Here is a 24,776-nt window from a genome sequence, read left to right as displayed (position 1 = left end):
ACACTGGTACTCATTTCGCCGACCTTGGAAGGATGACAGGCTGAGTGAACCCCCCGGTGTATTAATTCAGTGGCCCAACGGGGATTGAACTCAGGACCTTTTGGATCCCAAGCCGCTGCCCTAACCACTGCGCCACCACCAGGCTATAGCCTGTCATCCTTCCAAGGTTGGCAAAATGAGCACGAGCATGCTGGTTACAGGGGTATTGCATCAGCGGCACAGCTGCCCCGCCAGAAAATGATGCAGCCAAGCAGCCAAGCAGCCACAGGCTGCATACGACTGAATGAATGATTAAATAAATAAATAGACCACCGGTATCACTTTGTGCTGCCCTCCCTCTCTTTGCCAGTTCCATTTTGCACACAAGCCTGATCAATGCATCAACACCTACAATATCAAGCACGTATATTTATTTTTAACACGCCAGTTATAACCAAATGAAGATCACACAATTCCAACATCCTATGGATGATTTCTTAATTGAAATTATTTTTCTTTTATGCTGCAAAGTCTTACAAACCCCCTTTTCAGGCTATTAGGGGATGGGGTGGGGGGAGGGGAGACATTGGTGCAAAACAATTTATCAGCACTAACAATTATGTACAATGAGTACAAAAGAAAATGGAAATATTACAAAAATTGAAATAATTTGTTTGGAATCACAACAATGTGTTACCAAAAAACCCCCCCAAAAGAATTTAACATGAAAAAATAAATTCTCAATACAACAGGAGATAGAGAGTTGCTTTAAAAAAACAAACTCAACATGATGTGGTATGGTCATGTCTCAATGCTGCTCTCAAAATGTTCATAACAGCTTTCATATTATTCTTTCCACATGCCACCTCGGTAAATCCTGCACTATCCAGTGATGCATCAAACAGTCGCAAAGGCAGGGTGGCTGAGCCGAACTGTGTCATTCCATTCTGAGAGACAGAACACTCGACTCTGTTTGTACTGTCTGCTCATTGAATATGCCATCAACATGTGTGAGCTAGATGACTTGCATCCTCAAATGTTTATATTACATCCACATCAAGTGACTTGAAAAAAATATAAATAAAATAAAAACTTGCTTGGATAATCTGTTTGTGAATATATTATTATTAGTCCAAGAGCCAGGAGCTATTTATTTCCTGGAAATGACCAGATGTTTGATGGGTATTCTGAAAAGCTTATACCGTAGGACATTCAGAACAGAAACTCTTAAGGTTGGCAAGTGGTGGGTGTGGGTGTTATTAACCCCTTTTGCTTAAAGTGTGACAGTCCCATTTTCCTCAAAATAATGGGGCATGACAAATACAAATTGGAATACCTCTGGAAATCTTGGGGATAACGTCAGTACATTCTAAACAGAAGTAAATGTCATTTTGTGACGAGGTGTCTGCTATTTGGTTAAATATGGTTTAGTTTATGAACATGCATAGTCTGAGGGTTTAAGGGAAATATATATTTATGTATACCCTCTTAAAACATAGCAAAAAACACGAACTTCATGTAACTTACGGTCCATTTGATCTTTTTTCATCATAGAGAGCAACCAGTCATAGCTCTTCTGAGGTGCATCCTCCATCTTCCTGACACTGGCTCATCCATCCATCCATTGGGACCATACTCTGTGCTAAGCGTTGGTGCTGCTTATGCAGTCTCCTTGGCTATTGGGCACAATCCTGGACAGGTCACCACTCCGACACAGGATACCAGCAAGCTGGCACTCATTTTGCCGACCTCAGAAGGATGACAAGCTGAGTCAACCCCACCTGGTATTAATTCAACAGCAAAGAGGGATTTGAGACTCAGGATCCGAGGATCGCAAGCCAACCACCCTAACCATTAAGCCAACACCAGGCATGGCACTGGCTCAGCAGAGGAAGAAGTCCAGCTATTTACTGAAGAGAAGTGGACAAGAGGGAAGGCTGCGGCATCCAGGTGCCAAAAAGGGACCACAATCATCCAAGTACTCAGTCATCTGTGACAGCTTGCGAGAAACCGCATGCGATAAATGATGGATTTCGCCACACTTCTAACTGCAGATTTACTGCTGTAATGGTGGAAAGACACTTCCCCAACTAGAGCCACAGATATTTGTGAGGAGTCACACTATGCAACGAAAGACATAGTCATCTGATGTTTTACAAAGATTTGCATCTTTTGTAACGAATCTCACAAAAAAAATAAAAGGGAAAGAACTCTCCCTTGCAAGGTATTCATATGACTCAGTATAAAAAATATAAAATAGGCAGCACACCTTTCAAATGATAGTGAAATGTTGGTAAAAAAAAAAAATGGAGACATTGGGTTTCACTCCAAAGAAGTAAAATATCACGTGTGCAAATGTGACAACTTAAACAAGGCAAAAGATGCTTCAACAAAGAAACACGGTCAGACCGCAACTTGAGCAATTGAATGATGCGGCTTTGAAATCACTTTTCTTGTACATGGAGTCCTCAGCAATTGAGAATAACTGCCCAAAATATCTTGCATCACCACATCACCATGATTGTAAATTTCTCGGAGAATCAACTGGTAAAGAACTTGATGTTGTATTTCACAAAGTAGACACTCTTCGTGATAAAATTGTACATCATTTTGGTGACATGGTTAAGCTTGGATCATTCAAGTAGAAAACAAGGTTTAATTGTTTTTTCCAACAGAACACCCAGACAGTTTGATCTTGCCATGGCTTCTAAATGTAACACAATTGAGGAGTTTACAGTCATGGAAGCTGCCTGAATCTTATGGTCCACCGTCCTTGAAACTTCTAAGTGTACACCTGAATTGTTGGCATCCTTGTCTCTATAAGATTTTAAGAAAGGACAGGTCGAAACACCAGAAATTTTGAATTCATTTTTTACTGCCCTTCTCTCAGGCTCTCAAAAGAAGAAAGATATGTCTGAAGAGGTGAGCAGACGGGGTAAATCTCTGTCCAAAGATGTCCTTTATTGCATTAGCAGCGATAGAGTTAAGTCCTCAAGACATTTATGCTTGGGAGTAAGCATGAAAAGTTTGACAGGCAGTGGGAGAGTGGTAGAAGTTTTGAATCGCATGGGTCATTCTAAAGGTTATCATTTGGGCAATTTTTTGTTGTGCTAAAAAACTTGAAAAGTTGCATATATTTTTACCAATAGTTGCACTAAAAAGTTGCGTGAAAAAGGAACTTAAAATCCATGCCCAGAGACTACTGCAACGACCAATTTTCAGTTAGTCTTTTATTTATTAAAGTCTCAAAGCTAGCAAGTCGACAATGACGCAACATTTTCATGAATTCAGCAATATGACGTTTTACAAGGTTTTTAAAGTCAGCATTAAATAAAATCGTTCACATTCATGGTTCATTGCTGTGATTGTAATAAACAAATATATTTCTCAACTTTTTCTGGCGAGAAGTTATGGTCCTTCGCTAGTAGTATTTTTAACATCGAAAAAGAGCGTTCAACGCTCACCAAAGTAACTTGACACTTTCGCAACTTTGCGTACAAACGTGGTGGAATGACATCGTGTGCCAGATCCATGATCTGCTTTATGTCCTTGTTCTGCTCCAAATGCCTCCCCAAATAAGATGCTATCCCACATGGATCACTGCCAAAGCTGAGCGATTTCAGATCGTTGAAAGCATCAGAGATCATACACGTAGGACTTTCACATTTCGTAACCAGCTCAAACAGCCACTTGTAGTCATGATCGATACTGAGCAAGTCCTTTGCCAGGTGTTCTGATGTTAAAGCTTCCTTCGCTCTGGTAACAAGCAAACCATCACCTTGAAATTCCCCAATGATTCTCTTGACATGTGGCAAATTGTCAGCATGGGAGAAAGCCATATTTAACCAGCTTGCCCAGTAGCTTGCCCAGCTAAGCTGCCATACGCAAGAAGAAGAAGAATTATGGCAAACAACTCCTCATGTTTTTTGTTCTTGACGACAGCACTCTTGACCCTGGCGATCAGATTATCGACGTCAGAGAATTGGGCTCGAACCTTTTCGGTGCAGTTATGAAGCAGATGCGCAGTACACGTAACATGGAGTAGTCGTGGGTAGATTTGCTTGAAGAGGCGTCCAGCAGCAGTCATGTGGCACACAGCATCGCTCAAGAGTAGAAAAAAATTCGACAGATCAGACTGTAGTGTTTTGATGGTATCATCCACTGCATGTATTACTGTCTGTGAGTTGACTGAGGCTGGAAGCTGCTTACAGTGCAGCAGGAAAGTGTTTTAGGTGATTCGCTCTAAATCTGCAATGTTTCTTTCTCTGCCATTGATGCCACTCGCGATCGGCAACAGGACTCTGAAGGTGCATTGTAGCCCATGAATTGGAATCGTGACTTCATCCCCGGATTATTGAGTTTGTAGAGAGGTATATCTCCTGAGAGAAAGCTCGTAACTACCCGATCAACAAATTCTTGCCCCTTGCTCACTTTCTCAGCGAGCAGCAATGTCTGTTGAGGTTCATTTTCAGCATCCTTGGATCTCGTGCATTTTGTACTGTCGCGATGGTTCAGAACACCGGACCGTCGTTCGTGGCCAACGACTGTAGAACATAGTTTGCAGAATAAACTTCCCAGAAGTTACGACAAACCCGGTTGGAAATTCTGCTACATAGGCTTGTACTTTTGAAATAGAAGCAGCTTCCTTGGGGATAATTGGCAAGTAAAGCTGACGTCCTTATAATAGAGATTAAACTCGATATTTAAGAAAAAGGAGGTAAGATATAACAACTTGTAGCATATAGGAACACCACAGCAACACATGACAGGAAGTCAGCTCATTCAATGCACAGGTGATACTCGATGAAAATGTTTTTATCGCCGCTTTACGCAGGCACGACGCCACATGGCCAAGCATTTCGCAGATTTAGCCACTCAAGTGTGATTAACGCCAGAAGTCGTGCTTATAATGGCAAAATTGCACTAACGAGGAAAAGTTGCAAAAAAGTTTCACTTATAACTCCCTCCCACTGTATCCTCAGGTAAAAACGAAAGTGATATATTTGCGTTTTGCGACATAGGAATGCCGTGAAAAAAAAGTTGCAAAAGTTGCAAAAAATTGCCCAAGTTATCATGTTACTGAATCTATTGAGACAAAAATTGCATTTCGCATAACTGAAAAATGATGGCGATTACCTGACGTACTACTACAGTAGGCAGGTCTGTCAACAGGTTTGGCGATGGGATAATTATTTTGAGTTAGTTGAAACCTTGTGAGGAAAAGATACCCTTCATGACACTGTGGGCATCTGCTATCAAAACAGAGCTACAGTTGACCAGGCCACTGCAATGGAGAAATGTTCATCTGAAGTTGCATACCATCAGGAAAAGCCCTCTAAAAGACGGAGACAGTATGAAGCACCAGAGTGACACGTTGCACAAGGGTACAGTGTTTCCTCAGACGAAGAGGAAGAAAGTGATGTGCAGTAGCCAGTTAACTCTCATCACAAACCATTAGACGAGGTAAACATTTTATTTTACATAATTTAAGGTTGGTTTCGGCGAACATAATGCAATAGCTGTTTTATTTGTTTGAATAACCCAAACCAAGGATATGTTTTACAGATATTAATTTCAAACAAAAGAGGATGTAATACAGCTCATGAGTAGATTTCGTATAGCGATGGAAGGAATTCAGGTGTCTACTTCGGTCAAAAAATATGGGGAGCCATCTTGTGACAAATTTAGGAACCAATTAAGGTCAGTATTCCAATAAGGTACAATTCTGGGCTGTAACCACACTGTGCACATTGGTCAAAATCCTTCAAAATCTATCTTTAAAACTACCCAGATATATAATCTTTATTAAACATGTCTTTTTATAGGCATTCAGGCAGGTTTACATGTCGAACACAGCAAAATAACTGCAGCATCACTGAATTTCAAGCTGTGTGCATGTGCAGTGATGTTTTGACCTCTGGTAACCTGCATAAGTATCCAATTTACATGATGACTATTTGAAATAAAAGTGTATTAAAAAAATATTTTGGTGTGTAGATGTTTGGTTTGTTTTATCCCCAAAATTTCCAGAGATATTCCAATCTGTATTCGTCGTACCCCATTATTTTGAGGAAAATAGGATTGTTTCACTTTGAACAAATGGGGTTAATAACACACACACACACACACACACACACACACACACACACACACACACACACACACACACACACACACACACACACACACACACACACACACACACACACACACACACACACACACACACACACCACTCGCCAACCTTAAGAGTTCTAGTTTTGAATGTCATATAATATAACCGTTTCAGAAATACCCATCAAGCATCTGGTCATTTCCAGGAAATAAATGGCCCCCGAGCTCTTGAACTATAATAGGTCTGTGGAAATTAGGCCGTTGAGGGTTGAAGAGGCTGTTGATAACGCTGTGGATTGGCAGGATAGCTCCGGCTTTGCAATACCAACATCAAAGTGCATCGTCCCACAACAGGACTTGCAGGTGAAAATGCAGCAGATGCTGAAATAGCAATGGATAATTAAAACCAATTCAACATTTCAACCTCTAAGTTTGCATCGACAAAATTCCCTTGAGAGGATATTGTGCCGAGGACTGTGAGCAATTTCCAAATCCTTGCTTGCCAATTTGCAACATTTTGTTTTTCCATCTCATGAAATGTGACACGTGTTATTCAATTTTGTGCGATTTGGTGAACCTAGCAATCATAACCAGCATTAATTTTACAGTTTATTCATCGAGACTTACTTTAAATTTGTAGGGGAAAAGCACCAGGCGATGTTCCACCAATAAAAAATCAGGCCGCAAACAGTTCACATCACGTGAAAGCTTTCCCACTGTTGAATGCGATGAAGAACTGCCCGTCTCAGCCAGCTATGGCGTTTTTGCAGGGAGGTTTTAAAAATAAAAACTTCTGCATTCGTGATGACACAAGCAGGATAATGCATTGTGCAGCATCCCATCCTTTAAAAGGAAGGAATTAATCCAGCCGTTTTGAAAGGTTCCTTGATAGTAAGAGACCAAACTCGTGCCTTCTTGTTTGAAACATGTCATTCCTGATTGACAGAATATCTGTGATGTCAGGATAGGTCAATTGACAGAGAGTGGTTTTGTGGTGAAAGGTGCTTTAAATTGTAGTTGAGCATCAGGACAAGCTTCACACAAACAAACTGTTTAAAAATGCTGTTGTGAAGTATGGTGGCTTGAGAGGTGTCGAATCAAGATAGGTTCACTTTACTAAGGCATCACACTTTTACCCTGCACATCTTGTCTGGGAGGAACTCAAAGTCAGTTTATTTTCATAACAACTATAGTGCCTCAAACACCAACAGAAAAAGAACTGTGCCGATAGAACGTTTTTCTCACAGATTGTGGATGTTCCTACAAAAAATGACTGTGGACTGGAAGTGACAGAAAGAGTGATAGACAAAAATTTAAGTACAAATCCCGCCCGCCTTCCCCCAACCCCCGTCTTCCCTCCCCCAACCCTTCCCGCATTCCCACAACCCTTTCCTTCCAGTGAGCAAAGACACAAGAACGAGAGACAACCAAACAAAATTTAGATATGCACAAGTAAAGACAACTCAGAGTGGAAAAAAAAAATACATGCAAAAACAAAAGAAACATCATACAAAACCACCTCTTCAACTCATCTAAAAATACACAGAGTCAAAGTAAAAACATTTTGAAACACTACGAGATAATTGAGCCGACAATATCAAATGCAGAGATGTCCCAATTGCCAATGGTGGATTCGGTGTCTGTGCGGACCTTTTTCTGCGTATCCATGTTGGCTTCATCCTGTGTGCTGCGAAACAGATGGATAGCATCAGCTTCTCGGTTAACGTTGGGTAGCAGCCTCATGCAAAGATATTCATACTTTAAAGATACATTACTTTATCTTGCGAGCTCAATGGATGAAGTGAGCAGCCACGGTGCTTTTTACAAACTTAAATCGCTTGACAACAATGGACTTCGCAAGGACATCTGACTATGCACGCAAAATGTAAGATCAGCTTATGGTAACGTATGTCTCTGCTGAACGTAGTTGGTGCAAAACCAACCGGCAACTGAAGTCGTACAAATGCTCCTCAAGCAATCACAGAGAGCAAGTCACCTTGCTCGCTCAGCAAACTGAGTCGATCATTCTGTGTGGTAGGTCACCATGGAGTAGGTCATTCTGTATGGCTACTTTGTACAGATTTCAAACTCCTCCTTCTTGATTGGCTACTGGGAGGCCAATGCCAAACTGCTCAGGGTATTCCTAACCTTCAACAGCATCTTCCCTCCACTTGGATTTTAGAGGGTAATTGACATGAGAGCTAGTTAATCATCCCACCACCATGGGAAACACACGCAAGTTGTTGGGGGCATTACATGTGAAGCCACAACACGGACACTTTGAGACAAAGCATTTCTACTTTCTTATTACCTGTGATGATGAAACCTTTACGGCCACACATTGTTTTATTAATTCATCATAATCTTCAACAATGCAATGACAGGTAACTGTGGGGAAACCAATCTGGAAGGACACAGTCAGCCACCAATCACATTTTATGTTGCACATCATGTTATTCTTCAAAAGTATCATTTTTTTTTGGACAGTGAGGCTTTTTAATCATTATTGGTGATGGCTCATGAAACTGCACGTAACTCGGCAGAAGCAACCAGTCATATTGGATAATATCATGGCTGAGTTGCAGACCAAGCAAGCACTTGCCCTGGCAAGTGGAGTATGACCCAGGCAGGTGAAGGTTTTGAACACCAGGGAAAACCATATGATTGGATCAGATGAGGTGCACAACTAGAAACGTTTGTGAACAAGAGCTGCACAAACAGATCAGCAGATGAAATAGGGGACATCGGTGAGGTAATTTGTGTCGTGTCCTGCTCGGTATGATTCTCCCTTAAAAAAAACCGAGGATGCAGTTCAAGGGGAGAGATGTTTTCCCAGGAATTTCGCTGGTATAGTGTTGAGTTATGCTCAGGTGGATTTGAAGAAACAACAGTATCTTTTCATGGAGCTCGGGTTTGAAATGAGGATCTTTTTGGGTGTCTGTGTCCATCAGAGCCTGAATTTCAGTAGAAAGCAACTGCGCTTTCATGATAATCCGATTTTTAAAAAAACAAAAAACATCTTTGGTTTGATCATGTTGTTCCAAGCAAAATTCATGATGAGGTCTACATCCGTGTTAAGATACCTAATCGTGGCGTTTTTCCAAAGCCGCTTCTAATAACAAAAGTAAAAACAATAATAATAATAATAATAATAATAATAATAATAATAATAATAATAATAATAATAGCATAACATTAATGTTAATACAAGACAATATTAATGCCAATAATATCCTCCCTCCACGAGGGGTTTTTCCTCTTTGAAGAAACACCATGTTAATGTAAATAGCTTATCGTGGAATTTTTAGATCCTCGTGGAGGATCTCTAAGTCTTACTCACGTTGTTCTTCTGCTTCTTCTTGTGGACTTTTTTTGTCTCACAGCTTACAGTTTTCATCGAAACTTCCTGAAACTTGGCAGATATATGTAAAAATACCCTGCGCAGACAGTAACCATCTCCGATTTTGAAAATTCCTCCGACAAAAAAAGTTATGACGTCAAAATATCTCCGTGAATGGAAATCGCCGAAAAAATTATCTTCAAAACTAGGCAAGCTTTTTGAATTCTGTTTGTGGGAATCGAACAGGGCGTTAGCAGAGATGAATTACCACATATATGATACATCACTACGACGTCATATCAATTTTTATGACATCATTCCTATTTTTTGACATTTTTTGTTTCAGAACCCAGAGTTTTCATCGGATCTTCGTGAAATTTGCCATGTATATGCAGTAACCATCTCCGATTTTGGAAATTCTTCCGAGAAAAAAAGTTGATGTCATAATATGGCCGCTAATGGAAATCACCTATACCATTATCTCTGAAACTAGGCAAGCCGTTTGAATTTTGTTTGCAGGAATCAAGCCGGGTATTAGCCCAGATAATTTATCGCAAACCTGATACATCACAATGATGTCATTAAGAGGACGAGGATCTTAGCCCATTTGAGCTTGTTTTTTTTCCAAGGTTGTGTCTAATAACAAAACTAATAACGCCATCTTCAGCATCATTTTATGTTATCGTGGTGTTTTTCTAAGGTCGCTTCAAAAAACAAAATTAATCATCACAATAACAATGAGAAGGGCACTCGGTAGAGCACATACCTCCACCCGGATCCAGCTTCGGATCTTCACCAATTCTCGAATTAATTCATCCTTGTTACACATCCAATCTGTCCACCAAATTTCGTCTGAATCCGTTTTCAACTTTTTTGAGGTATCGTGCAAAATGTTGTTTTTGGCCCCATCTCTCAATGGTGAAGAATCACTTTTAAAATTCTAGTATCCGGATTCGTAGCTGGATCTTCACAAAAATCTAATAAACTCGTCCAGGTCACACACCCAACCTGCCCACCGAATTTCATCCAAATCTGTCTGCAACTTTTTGAGATATCCTGCACACAAATAAAACAGACATGAAAACATTATCTTCGTCCACCCTCGGTGTGTGGAGGTAATAATGATAATAGCATCATAATAATACAAACACGCTGCTTTTCGTATGTCACGTGAAGAAAAAGCAGGAAATCAAGCGTTTCATCTTTGGAGGACATTTTTCCATTGAAAATGGTGTCGGCAATAACGATAATATTGCCGACTTATATATCAATAACCAAAATAAATAATATGTTGACTTTTTCAATAAGTCGGCAAAAAACAAAATAATAATATTAATAATAATACCAGTAAGGATAACAACATCCCCCCGATTTCCTCCTCCTCAATCCCTCGGCCAAGTCGAAAGCATCATTTTCACACATCATAATGTGAGAAAATGTATAATTATGGGAGAAAGACTGAATTATTAAAATTACTTTCCAGAGTAATTAGCTATATTTAAATAAAAACGTATCAATATTTAAGTACATCATGCATCAGAGACATCTGTGGAGATATACAAGTAGTAGTAAACTGAGAGTTCTAAGGCAAATGGAAAAAATCATATAATTAAATAAATCAATTAAATAGTTCAAGAAATAATCAAATAAATAAAATATTTAAATGAATAAAAATAAAGAAGTAAGCAAATAAATATTTAAATCATAACATAATTAAATAAGTTTAAAAAATATATATATATATATATATATATATATATATATATATATATATATATATATATATATATATATATATATCTTCTTCTTTCGGCTGCTCCCGTTTGGGGTCGCCACAGCGGATCATCCGTTTGATCCGCACAGTGATTTGGCACATGTTTTACGCCGGATGCCCTTCCTGACGCAACCCTGGTCGCCTCTTACGACACAGGGATATGGTACACCTATTTTAACCGGGGTATACACCGGCCCAGTATACTGGTACTCATTTCGCCGACCTTTGGAAGGATGACAGGCTGAGTCAACCCCCTGGTGTATTAATTCAGTCGCCCAACGGGGCTTGAACTCAGGACCTTTTGGATCCCAAGCCGCTGCCCTAACCACTGCGCCAACACCAGGCATATATATATATATATATATATATATATATATATATATACATACATACATATATATATATATATATACATATATACATATATACATATATATACAGGGTGTCCCTGAAAAAAATGACATTATTTGAAACTTGAATATCTAAGTAACTACATGTCCCAGGCAAACGAAAGTAAATAGGCTTCATGTTGAACAATAAAAGATTTATTTATCAAAATTCGAACAAGAGATTCAGAGGGGTGTAGATTTTATAACCGTTTTCTCAAAACTTCACAAATATTCAATATGCGCACTGCCTGTGACACGACACACGTCAAGTCCGTGGTCCAGCTCCTGCCAAACACGCTGTAGCATGTCTTGCGTAACATTCTCCAGCGCCTCAGTGATTCTCTGCTTAAGTTCCTCTTGGCTTGCAGGAAGAGGGGGGATATAGACCAGTCCTTTCACATAGCACCATATAAAAAAAAATCACAAGGTGTCAAGTCAGGTAAATGTGGTGGCCATTTCAACAGCACATTGTCAGTATCACTGGCACGCCCAATCCATCTTCCTGGTGGATTCTCATTGAGATAAGGATTAAACATTCAACTTAGTTAGTTTTTACACATTTTGTTAAAATTTGAGATAATTTGAGCGAGAAATAGCTATGTTATTAGACTACGAAATGATGTCATTTTTTTAGGGAGACCCTGTATATATATATATATATATATATATATATATATATATATATATATATATATATATATATATATATATATATATATATATATATATATATATATATATACATATACATATATACATATAGATATATACATATACATATATATATATATATACATATATATATATATATACATATATATATATATATATACATATACATACATATACATACATATATATACATATACATACATATATATACATATACATACATATATACATACATATACATATATATATATATATACATATACATATATATATATATATGTATGTATATATATATGTATGTATATATATATATGTATGTATGTATATATATATATATACATACATATATATATACATACATATATATATACATACATATATATATACATACATATATATATATATATATATATATATATATATATATATATATATATATATATATATGTATATGTATATATATATATATGAGGCAGAAAAGGCACTTGATTCTGAGCAACCAGTTCCAGTGTAAGCTCCATTGTCTTGGGTCACGGATCTGCAGTAAGGCCTAGGTCACATTCGCCACGGCGGCCGTGGGGTCTCCAAAATCTACAGCCACTAGCAATTATACGGCGGCCACAGTATTTCCACGGTCACACAATGTAGCAGTCACATAAGTTTTTATTTTTTGGGGAGCCGCACGGCGTGTTTATAAATTGTGGAGACCGAAAACGTGGGGTTGCCATACGGTTTTTGATTTCATGTCGCACAGTGACCTTAGGGCGTTCCTGCGGGGGGCATAGAATTTTCAAGGCGACAGCAGGGGGGCCCTAAGGCGAACGTGCGGCCAGACAGACGGTAACGAATGGGTTAATTTTTTTTTTTTTTACCAGTTTTTTTTATTTATTTTTTTCGGCTTGTCGAATTGCTTCGGCGAACGTAGAAATGAAAAAAGTTATAACTCTGCGTTATAATTCCATGGCGACCTTACGGCCTGTAAAATATAGCCATACAGCGTAGGGCGACCCTGAGGCCACCTCAGAAACTCTGCGGCCACCGCACGTTTCTATCAATTCAGAGGGCGTACGGCTGCCGTATCCTCGCCGTAGAGCAAATGTGACTTAGGCCTAGGTCTTAGAAATTGTGCAGACCGAAAACGTGGGGTTGCCGTACGGTCTTTGATTTGATGTCGCACGGTGACCTGAAGGGGGCCCTGCGGCGGCCATAGAATTTTCAAGGCAGACGCAAGGTAGCCTCAAGGTGCCCGCAAGGCGACCGCAGGGGGCCCTAAGGCGAACGTGCGGCCAGATGGACGGAAACGAATGGGTTATTTATTCTTTTTTTTTTACCAGTTTTTTTTTTTTTTCGGCTTGTCGAATTGCAACGGCGAATGTCGAAATGAAAAAAGTTATAACTCCGCGTTATAATTCCACGGCGACCTTACGGCCTGTAAAATATAGCCAAACAGCGTAGGGCCACCCTGAGGCCACCGCAGAAACTCTGCGGCCGCCGCACGTTTCTGTCAATTCAGAGGGCGTATCATCGCCATGGAGCGAATGTGACTTCAGCCTAAGCAGAGTCTGCACGGGCTGACTTTTATTGGTGGATATTTTCGTTTACGGAAACTTTCTGACTGTTTTGTGATTGTTCCTGGGATATTGGCTTTGAATTGCATCAGTATGCAAAATTTCAGCTTTATACCCCACTGAGAAGGAACTAAACATTTATATTCGTGCAGTGGATAACCACAACAATTGTGCATTTTATGAGAAAAGCATGAAATTTCAAACATAGTGAGTGCATACCATAAGGTTTATTTTCAGATGTGGAGGGAAGTCAGATTTGACCTCTGAGGACCGTGAAAGGTCAAATCCAAGATGGCCACCAGTCCACCAGGTCTAATGTTCAAACGCGCTTAATTTTGGAACCAAACATTATAGAAAAACATTTAAGGTGTCATTTCCAACTAAATTGTGGATGCCCATTCATTTGGTGATACTTTTGAGATCGCCAGAATTCAAGGACATGCATTTAGATCAAGGTCAAGGTCAAATTAAGTTTAAAACTTTTGGACATTCTTTTTCTAATGCATTTATTTTAGCTTGGACACTGCATTGGACCTATGCAATAATAGTGAAACTTCGCTTACATTTTGACACTATTAGCACGAGATATCCATATATTTCTACCAAATTGCATAACAACTTTCCTTGAAATATCATTTTTATCCGGCAAACTAGTACGGATCAATGTAGCTCACGAGGTCTCTGGAGTTCTAGACTTCTGTGTGAAGAGCTGTTTCCTGGCATCATTCACGTCCGTACTCTCACTGGTTCGGTCGTACATCAGCACCACAAATCGCTCTAGCAGTAACATTGACCCTTCACTGATCTCATTTGGCATGCATAGGAGTTCACTGAAAGCATCATTCACCTCTGGGAAAGACTTCCAAGTTTCACAGGTAGTCTTCTTTCCCCTGCCAGCGAATGCAGATACAGTGTCACACCCGGTGAAAGCGTGAAGGACTGGGAGAGTCAGACACCGTGTTGGATTCATTGAGGCAACCATTTCGTGAACAGCTATGTACCGAAAGCTTGACGCGACACCAAAGGCAACCCACAGCTCATCAGGAGCTGTCTTGCTGAATGAAGCCACAGCCAGTACCACATCAGTATCAACGGTACGTGTGGTCACCTTCTCACACCCTTTTTGCACAGCATCTGCCACATGCAGAAGTAGACGAGTGTCGGCCTCCTCTTGCGAGCATGGGGCAAAGGGAGCCATGTATGACTCAGCAGGAGAGCAGAGGACTCCACTTCCATCTGTTGCATACAGTTCCTTGCCCTCTGCAAGATGACGATGAACAGCTTCGCGTGACAGGAAAGCAAACAATTCGGTTTTGTTCTCATTGCATCGAAGTCCTTCCAGTGTTTTGGCATCACAGTAGTAGGAGCCACCCTTTTCCTAGTGCCCTTTCCCCTCTTCTGTCTGGTTGAGGCTTTCAGGCTAGCAGGTAGGTACACATCCCAGACAAGGTCGATGCAGCTGCTTTTCTCAAGTTGAGCAGAGATGGATGGTGCAAACACTCTTCCTCCATACTCTTGAAATGTTCTTGATGTTCCAGGATTTAGCATTTGAACCACAGCTGCACCATCGAGAATTGTTGCATCAGCCACAGGTGCACTATTGTTTTCGAGCAGATCTGATTCCAGGCAGCAAAGTAGATCTGCTTTCACCCCAATCCGCATTTTTCCTCCAGTTGACTGACAGAGCTGGCGGAGCTGCATGGTTTTTATGGGAGAAGAAATTGTCCATGTTTCCATCTCATGTTTGACAGGAGATGTACAGCCTCGAAAAGAGACCACAGTCACTCTTCAGCGCTGCGAGCTGTGCCTTCTGTTTTGACTGAATCTTGAATATTTTCAGATATCGGCATACTTGGGATACTTCAGTCTTGACCTTGACCTCAATGTATGACCTCTTCTGGCAACCTGAAAATGATCAAATATATGGGCATCTTAAGATTAGTTTAAAATGACATCTCAAACATGAGACACCACTGGATGTTCATTTGCAAATTTCAACTGATTGCTTATTTTTGGTCAATTTTTTCCTTGACCTTGACCTTGAACTAAATGCATTTCCTTGAATTCTGGCGATCTCAAACGTATCAAATGAATGGGCATCCCCAATTTTGTTTAAAATGACATCTTAAATGTTTTTCCACACTGTTTGGTTCCAAAATTAAGAGCGTTTGAACATTAGACCCGGTGGACTGGTGGCCATCTTGGATTTGACCTCTCACTGTCCTCAGAGGTCAAATCTGACTTCCCTCCACATCTGAAATAGTCCGTGAGCCAGACAAGATATCGGTACCATCTGGGGGCACCAAACGAAACATTTTTTTATTGATGGTGTACCCATATAACTTCCCAAAAATGCATGATGGACATTTCAAACTCACAGCTTAAGTTTTTTTTATAGCATAATTAATGTTTTTGCGCAAAATACACAAAATGTACAATTTTGTCATCAATGTTTTAATGCTTAAATGGCTGGACAGGCCAAATAAAAATAAATTTTCATAATGAAGTTGTGTTGTGTGTGTCTGAAAGTGATTATACTTAAGGAATATATCAAATATATTGCAATAACATAAAAATGTGATTGTAATTTATCTTTGCGTCCTAATCTCTGCGACATCGATAATTGCGCAATATTGATCATTGCATAAATATTTACTGCTAATGGACATGATAACATTTATTGAGAATTTCTTCATATTTGATTAAGTTATTAAGGTGAAATAACCTCTAGTTTATTATACTAACATCCATGGTCAAGTTTGTTTTGCAGTCGACAGCTTGTCTTCATTTCACCGATCTTCAATATCAAGTAAGACCATTTTATTCCGAAGTTATTTTATACCTTGTTGATCTTAAATTTGATAACCTGACTTAAGTCATAGTTAATATGCATTTCAGCTGCAGCAAAATTGGAAATTATTCAAGGATCCAGAGAATAAAATGATAATAGAGTGGATACATTTATATGACAATAGTGTACTTAACCAGTTTTTATATCTTTTCAGGTGACTCTGTGACTGGATGGAGGTAACACTCTACAATGATACATGATGGACTAACAAAAGAAAAAACAGAAAATGCAATCATTGAAAGAAAGAGCTTGCATTATTTGTTCCAAGCAGACTTCAGAATCTGAACTGACCAAACCCAGAGACTATGAATCTGATGGTGTATTACTCCATGCAGCCAACTTACGGAATTTTGGGCCCATCCTGGAACTTAAAGAAGATGAACACGGCGAAAAGATGTTCTACCACAGACTCTGTAGATCTGATTTTACACACAAGAAAATGCTTCAGAAGTTCCAAGAACCTGACTCTGAGCCGGAATGTTCCACCAAAAGGAGAAAATCTTCTCGTGCTCCTTCAACGACATCTCGTGTCTTAGACCCTGTATGTATCTTCTGTGAGAAGGAAAGCAAATATGTGGCTGGTTCGAACACCAGGGAAACACTCCTACAGTCCAGAGAACTCAGGTCAGATGAAACAGTGAGAAGTGTTGCTCAGGCCAAATTGGATCAGAGAATACTTGCTATCACATCCAGAGAGTTGGTTGCTGCCGAGGCTCATTACCATAAATCATGCAACCGCAAATACACCCGTGGAGCAATGGAGAAAACATCAAAGGTCACTGAAGATGATGACGCTTATCTGGCAGCAGAACGGGAGGCCTACCTTCTTCTGTTCAAGCATGTGCGCAAGACATTATTTGTTCAACCTGAAGTTGTCAGAATGATGGAACTGACTGAAAAGTTGTTGAATTTCCTGCACGAACTTGGCATCAATGATGTGAAACCCTCTACGAAGAAACATATTCGCCGGAAGCTAGGATGTGAATTCAAGAAGTCACTTCATTTCGTCTCTGATGATAAAGGAAAACTTCTTGTATATCCAGATGGCCTTTCCTTGGAGTAGGTAGTGGTCAAAATGATGAAGGCCGAAGAACAACTACAGGATGCAAAGTACTCAGATGACATTGAGAACATTGTCAAACTTTCTGCAAACCACTTGAGAGGACAAATTAAGAACATGAAAGAAAAGCCTTGGCCTCCACACCCTGCTGAACTAAAATCTGGCTATACTGAATTGCCAGAAACTTTAAAGATGTTTCTGAAACTGCTACTTCATGGAACAGAACAAGATGGAACGCAGAAGGTGGAATGAGTTGTCCAATCGGTATGTCAGGATTGTATCTATGCTGTTAGTAGAGGAAAAGTCGTCCCTGCTAAACACATATTGCTACCATGGGGTGTGAAGTCACTGACAGGAAATGTTGAGCTCATCAAAATGCTCAATTGCCTTGGCCATGGTGTTTCCTACTCCAAGCTGGAAGAAATAGACACTGCATTGTGCCTTCAAAAGCAGATGAAAGAAGCAGACCGAGGTATAGTTCTACCATCATCTTCCCAACCTTGCATTCCCTCCTCACTTGCCTATGACAACATAGATAGGCTTGAAGAAACTTTAAGTGGTGGAGGCACATCGCATAGAGTGAATGGGATCATGATACAGCCACAGGTTCACACAGCCCAACCTCAAGAAACTGAGGTTCAGTTTCTCACCAGGAAAGAGCATAGTGTAACTGCTGTTCCACTAGATATTCCAGAGTACAATGCTGGAAATAGACTGGGTCCACCAGTCTTGAAACCCCAGGTATTAGATCTGCAATCTGTGAGGGATATTGCGATGCGAACGAACCTGGTATGGTCTCTGACTCGTATCTCAGATACCAAGGATCAGTCAGTCAGTTCCTGGACAGGTTTCAATATGCAGATAAGTGGCAACAAAATTGTCCACAAAGACACTATAGGCTATCTTTCAACGATAAATGCCCCAACTACATAGTTGTCAACAGTTCACCATGTGTTGATTCAGGTCAGGAAGATAAAGACAGAGCTTGACTTGGATGAGATTGTCTGTGTGTTTGATCAAGCTCTGTATGCGAAAGCTATGGAAATCAAATGGAAGAATGGTGAAATCTTCCAGAGTGTCATAATACGCATGGGGACCTTCCATACCTTGTGTAATCTCATGTCCATCATTAGGAAAAGGTTTGCCTCTGCTGGCCTGAGAGATCTTGCTGTGGAATCAGGGATCATAGCAGAAGGTTCTATCACCTCCGTACTTGAAGGAAGGCAATACAATCAAGGAGTCCGTCTTTACAAACTTCTGTATGAAGCGCTGCTTAAATTAGCGTGGAAAGGATTCTATCTCTGGCTTGCAGCACACCACAGTGAGGACGGAAGACACATAGAAGAGACTATGAGAGCCATGAGACCTTTACGTGCTGATGTGAGCCAAGACACACTGGAATCAGTTCTACCAAATGATTCTGTGTCAGTCATCGTCACCCGCTTCTTGGAGTATCTTGACCACCTACACAACAACCAAGGCCAACTAGTGTCCTTCTGGGCCTCCTTTCTTGATCTGTTGGACATCATGCTAGATCTGATTAGAGCATCACGTGAAGGAAACTGGCTTCTTCATCTCTCTAGGATCAACAGGATGATACCATGGTGCTTTGCATACGACAAACAAAATTACACCAGGTGCATGTATATCATTATTTGTATTATTGGGGGCTGTCGAACTCCTTGAAATGTTGAATAAAGTTTAATATTAAGTATCAATCACGTCAGTATAATTAGTGCTAAACAATGGCTTTGGAGTGAATAAGTTTGAACTATTTTTCTGTTTTCAGGTTCCTCTCTATGTACTATTGTGATATGACGATGCTGCCAGAGACACATCCACAGGTTCACAAACACATGCAAGATGGAGGGTTTTCGGTGCAGTTGAGCCACACCAACACATTCGGACGGATCCCAGTTGATCAGACGATCGAGGAAACCGTCAACAAGGACACCCAGACTGCTGGTAAAATCTATCAAATGTATCAGGAATGAACAACATCTCGACATTACACAGATGTTCAACAAACTGACATAAAATATGTGAAATACTCCTTTAATATCCAATCCATACTAAACGGAATCCTTTTCAAATTCTACAGGTGGTACCAAAGGGTTCTCACTCAATCCTGGCACAGTAACCCGCTACTATCTGACGGCAGAATACCGCAGCTCTTACCTTCAGCAGTTCCGCAAGATGACCGATGTCTCCGATGGTGCTGCTACTCACCATGAACTGACACCCTCTCACAGAAAGAAAGATGAGGATGCTGTACAGGCTCTCGAAGACCTTCTGGAAGCCAATTGGAAGAATCCGTTTCAAGAAGGAGAAACAGACCTCATCAATATCTCCACCGGTGCTACTGCATCTCCGGACATGTCATTTCATCTCCTGTCAGCCCAAAAGAAAGTCGAAGAAGCTCGTCAGAAGTTCCAGGAGAGTCGTTTGGAAACAGGAGAAAACTTTCATGAGAGACTTCCTAGGTTGAATCTCAAGACGTTTGACACTACCAAAAGTCATAAAACGAAATCATCAAGTAAAGAAGTCATCCTGAAAAGTGACAACAACTTATTTCGTCATATGATACTTGTTGCTTCGTCGAGAAAACTTAGCATGAAGGATGTTCTAAAACATCCTCTGGGTCCCATCCCCTGGTCCTGAGCAAACACAGATGGGACACCAAAGAAAACGAACAAGGCAGCACTGGCAAGAAAATTAGAGGCCACGGCAGCACCTGCTGAAGATATAGAAAGACCATCTGCCTGTATCATTGATGGCATGAGTGTTGTACAAAAGCTGAAGGGTGACAAGCTCACCTTTGAAGAACGAGCAGACCATATGCTTGCCTCTGTACTAAGGATTGGCGTTGGGAGCGAACGCATTGATATGGTCTTTGATGTGTATCAACAGCTGTCCATCAAGGGAGCCGAGAGGACCTCGAGGGGTGTGGAAACTGGGATACGCTTCACCAATATTATTCCTGGTCACAAGATTCAGCAAAGGAGACGTCTCTTATCATGTGGTGCCAGCAAGACGAAACTGATCAGTTTCATTGCCAGCCAGTGGAAAAAGCCGAATATGAGAGTAAAACTGGGAGGAAAAACTCTGTATGTCACATGTGATAACCTTTGCTTCAGGCTCACACGGGACAATGTGATTGAAGAAGATGAACTGAAAACATCCCAGGAAGAAGCAGACACCAGAGTCATCTTCCACGCCAAACATGCAGCTCCACTGGTATCAATAATACATCATCATGGTAGCTGAGGATACTGACATCCTTCTTCTCTGTCTGGCCTTCCATAAAGAAATTAACTGCAGCATGTATGTGAAATGTGGTACAGCTACTCAAACCAGGTACATCAGCATCTCAAAAGTGTCAGCTGCCCTCGGACATGGCGTGTGTGCTTCTCTGCTCGGCTTACATTCATTCACAGGATGACACAGTCAGTGCTTTCAGTGGTCGCGGTAAACTCACTGCACTTAAACTGTTCATGCCACATGATCACTTCAGAGATGTATTCGCAAAACTGGGAAAAGAATGGCAGCTCACTGATGAAATTCTTGACGTCTTGGAAGAATTCACATGTCGTCTCTACGTAAGTCAGTCAGAAATCTGTGATGTGAATGAGATGCGATATGAACTGTTACGTGTAAAAGATGGAAACGTAGAATCTGGACAGTTGCCCCCCTGCCAAAACTGTCTGCATCTACATGCAACGAGGGCCAACTATCAGGCTGCCATCTGGCACAGAGCATTGCAGGCAGACCCAGAAGTCCCAAGTCTGCTGGAGAACAAAGGCTGGTCCTTGGGTGATGATGGAGAACTTGTTATCAAATGGATGACAGCTGCACCAGCACCAGACACAGTCTTGGAGTTCCTGTCTTGCAAATGCAAGAAGTCATGCAAGTTGCCCACCTGCCAGTGTATGGTGAATGGACTGCACTGTACTCAGGCCTGCTTACTGCAGGAATGTGAGAACATGAAAGACGAGGAGGTCCATGCTGAGCAGGAAGAGGGATCTGATGGTTCGGACAGTGATAGCGATAGTGACACATAAACAATAATCAATATCATTTGGTGTGATTCAATTCATGTAATTCTCTCCAGTGGTACATCCCATGGAAATGGACTTGTGTTTTTCATGTTGTTGGTGTCAATAAATACTTGCGAGTACACAATGTGTTTGTTCTTAAGTCAGAAAATATGACGTTTTTCTGAGTAGACCCCACCTATGTTTAAAAGGCTCTACTGAGCTTAAGCTGTGAGTCGCAGATGTCCATCATGGTGCATTGAGTTACAGATACATATAGCTATCAGAAAATCACAATAAAGTTTGGTGTCCCCAGGTAGTACGAATTGGTCAAAATCAGGCAACTGGCTCATGGACTAAAAATAAACATTATGGTATATACCAACTATGCTCGAAATTTAATGCTTTTCTCATAAAATGCACAATTGTTACAATATGAGAGATTATCTGCTGTACTCTATCAGTGAGTGAGTGAGTGGTTAGAAAGAGCTTTATAGATTAAATATATATCAAGCTTACAGGATACGAATATAGTTTGTTGTCTCATCATCTGATGTGTTTGAAAAACTGCAATGCAGACTTTACCATTGTACTCACACAGTACTAATGTGTCAGAAGTAAGTTAAGTGATATATTTTCAATGTATGTTCATATCATAGAGGATGTACTGTGAACAAAATTCAATATTTCTTTAAAAATAAAAATAAAATAAAAAACACATCGAGTTGCCATATATTAGTTAACATACAGTATCATAAAAACTGAAATTGACTCCATTGTTATCATGCAAAAGGTAAAGTAAATGTATCATAATGAAGCATATGGTGTCGTGGGAGTGTCCCTCTCATGAAAGGCCTGTTTTGAGAGACCACCTTGGGCTGGGCACTCGGGATGGTCTCTCAGGACAGGATCAAATGCATATTGATGTGTCACATGGCTATAGACAATGGCATCAATTCCAGGTGAGCTTGTAGAAACATCGACAGAAACATTGCTTAAAATCAAAGGCACATATGCAAACGCTTCCTAATACAGTGTTCCAAAAAGACCTGGTCAACTTTGGTTGTTAATATATTTAGTACTACAGGTGATACAGCAATATCCTTTTTTTCATATGAAACAGAAACTCATAAAGTTTTCTTTGTTTTCAGGTCTGATGGTTTAATGGAAAAGAAAATGGTGACTCCACAAGAGAAAACTCAGTGCATCGAATGGTTCATCGAGACGAGATCCGACACGTGAGTTCAGCATAATTTCCGTACAAGGTATGGAAGGAATCCGCCATCAACGACTGGTATAAGAGAGTGCTGCAAGAGGTTTAAGGAGACTGGAAATTGTCAGCAATAGAAAAGTACAGGTTCGACCAAATAAACTCAGCAGACATTGAACGAGTTCGTGAATAATTTCAACTAAGTCCCAAAACATAAATTTGACGTGCATCCAGAGAACTGGGACTACCAACCACCACTGTTCACAGGATTTTGCATAAAAGCGTGAAGCTTTATGCCTCGAAGGTGCAGATTCTGCAGGAACTCAAAATGATGGACCCAAATGCAAGGCGTTTGCCTTGGAAATGCTCAGTCGCATACAGGATGAGGAAGATTACCTGGACAAAGGAAGATGAGGAAGATTACCTGGATTACCTGGATTACCACAAACAAAGCTTGCTTTCATGCATCGGTGAACGTCAACTGGCACAATGTGAGGCTCTGGGGCTCTGAGAACCCCCACTTCTTCATTGAACACATATCTTCTTCTTCCTTCGGCTGCTCCCGTTAGGGGTCGCCACAGCGGATCATCCGTTATGATCCGCATAATGATTTGGCACAGGTTTTTACGCCGGATGCCCTTCCTGACGCAACCCTGGTCGCCTCTTACGACACAGGGATATGGTACACCTATTCTAACCAGGGCATACATCGGGCCCAGTACACTGGTACTCACTTCGCCGACTTCGGAAGGATGACAGGCTGAGTCAACCTCCTGGTGTGTATTAATTCAAGCGGCCAACGGGGCTTGAACTCAGGACCTTTTGAATCCCTTCATTGAACACATATGAGACAGTCAAAAGGTCAATGTGTGGTGTGGTCTTCTCCATGACCGCTTGGTGGGTCCGTTTTTCTTTGCGGATGATAAAGTGACCTCAACAATTTACATGAACATGTTGGAAAGATTCGCCTTCCCACAGATTGAAGATCTGCTTCCCGATATCATTTTTCAACAGGATGGCGTTTCCCCTCATTGGGCCTGAGTCGTTTGAGCCTTTCCTGGTCACTGGATTGGCCAAGATGGACCAACCACCTGGCCTCCACGATCACCAGACATAACCCCCCTCAATTTTCTTCTGTGGGGGTTTATCAAAGATGTTGTCTACAACACCAAGGTGGCAAACCTGCAGGATCTTCGTTCTCCGATCACAGCTGCATGCGCGCTGGTGGACGCAAACATGCTGAGCCGAACATGGCAAGAACTTGTGTACCGTCTTGATGTCCTGCGCGTGACAAACGGAGCTCACATTGAAGTGTATTGATGGTGTACACAAAACTTTATGAGTTTCTGTATCATATAAACCAAAGGATATCATTGTATCAATTGTGGTTCTAAATATGTTAATAGCCAAAGTTGTCCGGGTCTTTTTGGAACACCCTGAACAACCACAGCCACAGCCACCGGAACTGTAGAAAATAAAATATTGTGGTACAACAACAATGGTGTGCTTTTCTTCACTTTTAAAATGTCTTACCCATTAGGATTGTCTTCTCCCCCAAATCTTTCAGCTCTTTGTGGAGAAGAAACACCCTCAGGTTCAGGCACCTGTTCCTTGGCATCCTCACCATTCACAGACTCATTGCATCCTGTTCATTCCATAACATGCAGTCACTGTTTGTCATAACATTGGTCAAATAAAAAAGGAAATGCTATGTATACTACACTATATTGCATTCAACTATACACATATATACACAAGTCAAGTTCATAATTACCAAAATTTTAA

General features: G+C 40.6%; 1 protein-coding gene across 3 annotated transcripts in view; it reads right to left on the bottom strand.

Annotated features, from left to right (window-relative positions):
* Positions 1-393: 393 nt before the first annotated feature.
* Positions 394-24,776, bottom strand: part of LOC147030879 (hepatoma-derived growth factor-related protein 2-like) — a 132,262-nt gene continuing 107,879 nt past the window's right edge. Inside the window, exons 15-17 of one of the 3 annotated variants that reach the window (XM_085875410.1) lie at positions 24,525-24,636; positions 24,174-24,272; positions 394-7,780 (exon numbers count right to left, since the gene is read on the bottom strand). In XM_085875410.1, the coding sequence (XP_085731536.1) occupies positions 7,666-7,780; positions 24,174-24,272; positions 24,525-24,636 (326 nt within the window). In that variant the 3' untranslated portion in view covers positions 394-7,665. Of the gene's footprint in view, positions 7,781-11,767; positions 11,958-24,173; positions 24,273-24,524; positions 24,637-24,776 lie in introns of those variants that run through there. The other 2 variants (XM_085875413.1, XM_085875411.1) reach the window with 2 other exon arrangements.

Source organism: Eptatretus burgeri, chromosome 3 (assembly GCF_056783735.1).
Source record: "Eptatretus burgeri isolate ZD-2024b chromosome 3, Ebu_testis_v1, whole genome shotgun sequence".
Classification (NCBI taxonomy): domain Eukaryota; kingdom Metazoa; phylum Chordata; class Myxini; order Myxiniformes; family Myxinidae; genus Eptatretus; species Eptatretus burgeri.
Note: the sequence above shows the minus strand (reverse complement) of the source record. Positions and strands in the feature narration are given on the sequence as shown.